This window comes from Ictidomys tridecemlineatus, chromosome 4 (genome assembly GCF_052094955.1).
Source record: "Ictidomys tridecemlineatus isolate mIctTri1 chromosome 4, mIctTri1.hap1, whole genome shotgun sequence".
Classification (NCBI taxonomy): Eukaryota; Metazoa; Chordata; class Mammalia; order Rodentia; family Sciuridae; genus Ictidomys; species Ictidomys tridecemlineatus.
Window position 1 is genome coordinate 18,453,924 of NC_135480.1, and position 3,920 is coordinate 18,457,843.

Genomic DNA, 3,920 nt, shown 5'->3' on the forward strand with positions numbered 1-3,920 from the left:
AGCCCACCTGTTTCTCACCTTTTGGCCATCCCACCCAGCATTCCTGGTCACTTAAGCAGGAGGGAGAAAGATAAGGAGAAGAGGGCAGGAGAGCAAAGGAAGCCTAGGACATACAAAAAGGGCAGAGCATCTCACTTTTTGGCATACCAGGATACCAGCTATGGCCCCCTTCTCCCTCCCAGGAGACGTCGATGTTACCCCTTCTTAAATAAACCCTGCTTTATATGCTTGCCTCGGCATGCTTCTCTAATGTTCAAACTTCAACATTTGAAGGAACAGAACTCACCACTGATAACCAATAGTATCAAAATGATCACCATAATTGAGCTAATTGATGCACACATCATCTTATGAAAGTATCATTGTCATAAGACACCAGATATCATTTAGCTTTTCAAACGAAACTTTGTACTCTTTGACCAACATCTCTGCTCCTCCACCACCCTCCAGCTCATGACAACCACCATTATGCTTTTTGCTCCTATAAATGCCACAAATAATAACTATCATGCACTATTTGTTTTTACTGTATCCACCCTATGTCACTTAGTGTAATTTCCTCCAAGGTAATTCTCATTGTCACAAATGATAACATTTCTTTCTTGAAGAATTTTAGAAAGAGTCCAGTGTGTACATCTGCAAGTAGCACTGGGAGACTTCGGTGGGTAACAAACACAAGATTTATTCTAATCTTGCCATTTTGTGTGGGTTATATTTTTTAAATATTTTTTTGAGTTTTAGATTGACACAATACCTTTATTTTATTTCTTTATTTTTAAGTGGTACTGGGGATGGAACCCAGTGCCTTGCACAGGGGCTAGAGCCACAACTCCTGTGGGTTCTATTTATAATGTCATTTTATATTATGATTTTATAATTTAAAGAATAAAATATTGCACTAAAATTGCATATGTAATGCCACTGAGGTCAAATAATTACCACTACTTATATAGAATACAAATAGAATGATAAAGAGAATCAATGCAAAAGAAAACAAGAAATCCCAAGGAACTAAAACTAATTCAGAAATATAAAAAATACTGTAAAGCTATAAAAAATCTTATTAATTTTCTACATATTCTATACTGACTCCCAACTACATGTGCACTATAATTTTTCAGTGCAGGTATAAACAAGACATTATATAGTTATAGCAGAGAAATGTATTAATGACATAAACACATAATTTATTGTTTAATTATATTTACCAGAAATCCATTTGAGGGAAAGAAAGTTAGCATCAGTTTATAAAAGTCTTATGATTCCTAAAGAGACAGTTTTATATTGAAATGACTTGGTTCATAGTGGCAACTCACTTATTTGCTACCTGATAAGAATTTTCTTCTCCAAAGTTTCTTCATGGAACTTGTCATCTCTGAGTTTCTCAGAGTGTAGATGAAGGGGTTCAACATGGGGGCTATGACTGTGTAAAACAAACTCAATGACTTGTCAGTGGGGAAAGTCTTGGCTGGTCGTGCATACGTGACAATACAGGGGACAAAGAAGAGGACAACCACAGTGATGTGGGAGCCACAGGTGGAGAGAGCTTTCCACCTCCCCTCCCGACTCAGGTTCTTCAGAGAGTGGAAGATGACAGCATAAGACACGAGTAAGAGCAGAAACACAGTTGTGCAGATGAGTCCCCCATTGGCCATCACTAAGAGACCAATGACATAGGTGTCAACACAAACAAGTTTCAGTAAGGGGTACATGTCACATATGAAATGATCAATGACATTGGGGCCACAGAATGGGAGCCCATAAATAGTGCCCAACTGGATTACTGAGTGCAAAAAACCTCCAACCCAGGAAACTACAAGCAGTAAAATACACACCCAAGGCCTCATGATAACCAAATAATGCAAGGGCTTACAGATGGCCACATAGCGGTCATAGGCCATCACCAACAGAAGAAAGACCTCTGATCCACCAAGAAAATGTTCTGTAAAAAGTTGAGTCATACAAAACTTGAAGGATATAGTATTTTTTCCAAAGAACAAGTCTACAATCAATTTGGGGGAAATGACTGTAGAATAAACAACATCCATAAATGATAAGCTAGCAAGAAAGAAATACATTGGTGAGCCCAGGGTCTTACTGAAGGTTATGGTCAAAACAATGAGCAGATTTCCTGCCATGGTCAAGATGTAGAAAAGCAAGAACATAACAAAAAGTACTTTCTGCACTTTTGGATTCTGTGTGAGACCCAAGAGGACAAAGTAAGTTATATTGCTCTTGTGTTCCATCTATTCCTTTATTGATGCTGATTCCAGATATTAAAGCAGTTTACCTACAAAACAATGAAAAATATTCTTATAAGTATTCTAATATTAATTTTTACTCATTTATCCACTAAGAAAACTTATAAGAAGTGTCCACTTGTATCAAGATACCTGCTGTGGATAGCTTAATTACCGAGTTGAATATAACCCAGTGCCCTGCCACAAGTGACATAATACAAAATCATGGAGTCAGGCAATTAAAGACCAACTTGATAAGTGTCATACAGGTATATTTGCCATGCTATAGGATTTACAGTGCTGAAACATCCAAACCCACTGGTATCTGGAAAATATTCTCATAGGAATCAGCACTTTAGGTGAGGTTAAAGAAATGAGATTAAAATAGATTTAAAAAAAAAAAAGAAATTCCATGAAAGGACACATTTGTAAAGTCAGGAAGGTGTAATGCCAAAGACTCACTTGACGTAATTTTATGGCAAAATAAATTATGAATTTGAAATTGGACGAAAGACACTATTAGTTGCCAGTGCTATAACTTGTAGACAATGATTGCCTTCCTCCCAATTTCTAATCACATGTTGCTCATGTGAGACCTCAGACACTCACGCCTTAGCATTCATATTTCTAGAAACACTCTGCTCATTATGATGTATGGGTTCTCAAGTCCAGTGCATGCCTTCTCTGTGACTCCCTCTTCCCTCTGAGTCTTCACCATAATCACCTTGCAATATTCACATTTCTACCTGTGGGTTCTTCAAGGCAATATTGACCAACTAACCACAAATCCAAGAGATAGTTCCACAGTTTTGGATATTTATTGCAGCCTCACTCCATTCCCAGTAGCTAAAATATATTCATTTGCTAAAACTTCCACAACATAGCAGCACAAACTGTGTAGTTAAATAGCACAATTTTTGTCTCCAAAAATTCCACCATCTGGACACTCAATATCACAGCTTCTACGGTGTTGATTCCTCTAGAAGACCATAATGGAAGGAGCTGTTCCAAGTATGTCTTCTTGGCTTAGAGATGGTGAACTTTACCATTCTCCTTATGTCTAAATTTTCAATTCCAATATGACACCAGCCATATTGGATTGATGTCCACCCTAATGCCAAATTATTTTAATTTGATTATCTACCTAAAGACTTTATCCCAAATAAAGTCATATTCTGAGGTATAACAGGCAAAGAACTTGACATAAATATTTGAGAAAGGATGCATAATAAAACCATAACTGTTTCATGTGACAATGAGTAACCGATAATAACTACCACAGTCTCAGATGTCCACTGTCTCACTGAAACCTCCTTTTAGTGTCTTCACATGCATATTCCTCCTTTACTTCACCTGTAAATGCTTAAAGCTCTCACAAATTCTGTGTCCTTAACAGTATCTCTTCCCTACTTTTCAAACTGGTGTCTGTAACTACCTAATTGGCACCCCCAATTAAGTATTCACTTAGCATTTAAAAAGTAAGTTTTTAAGCTTTCATGATAAATGTATTCCTGATAAGTTATTCATTCTCTATTTAAAGAAATAGAAGCTTCTTTGTATTAGACAAGACTACATTCAGATGATGTCCATAACTACTTTATTTCTCTCATGTTATTCATCCATACATTTAAAAAGTCTTATTCAGTCTCACTTTATAACACATTGCAAATCTGACTATTC

General features: G+C 36.7%; 1 protein-coding gene across 1 annotated transcript; it reads right to left on the bottom strand.

The window, feature by feature from the left end:
- Positions 1-1,316: 1,316 nt before the first annotated feature.
- Positions 1,317-2,246, bottom strand: LOC101967581 (olfactory receptor 4A47). Its single transcript, XM_005329953.1, has one exon. The coding sequence runs from the start codon at positions 2,244-2,246 to the stop codon at positions 1,317-1,319; it is 930 nt and encodes a 309-aa protein (XP_005330010.1).
- Between the last annotated feature and the right edge of the window lie 1,674 nt (positions 2,247-3,920).

What these genes read in the sequence shown, in the direction of transcription:
- LOC101967581 (XM_005329953.1), bottom strand. Translation starts at nt 2,246, where the DNA reads ATGGAACACAAGAGCAATATAACTTACTTTGTCCTCTTGGGTCTCACA.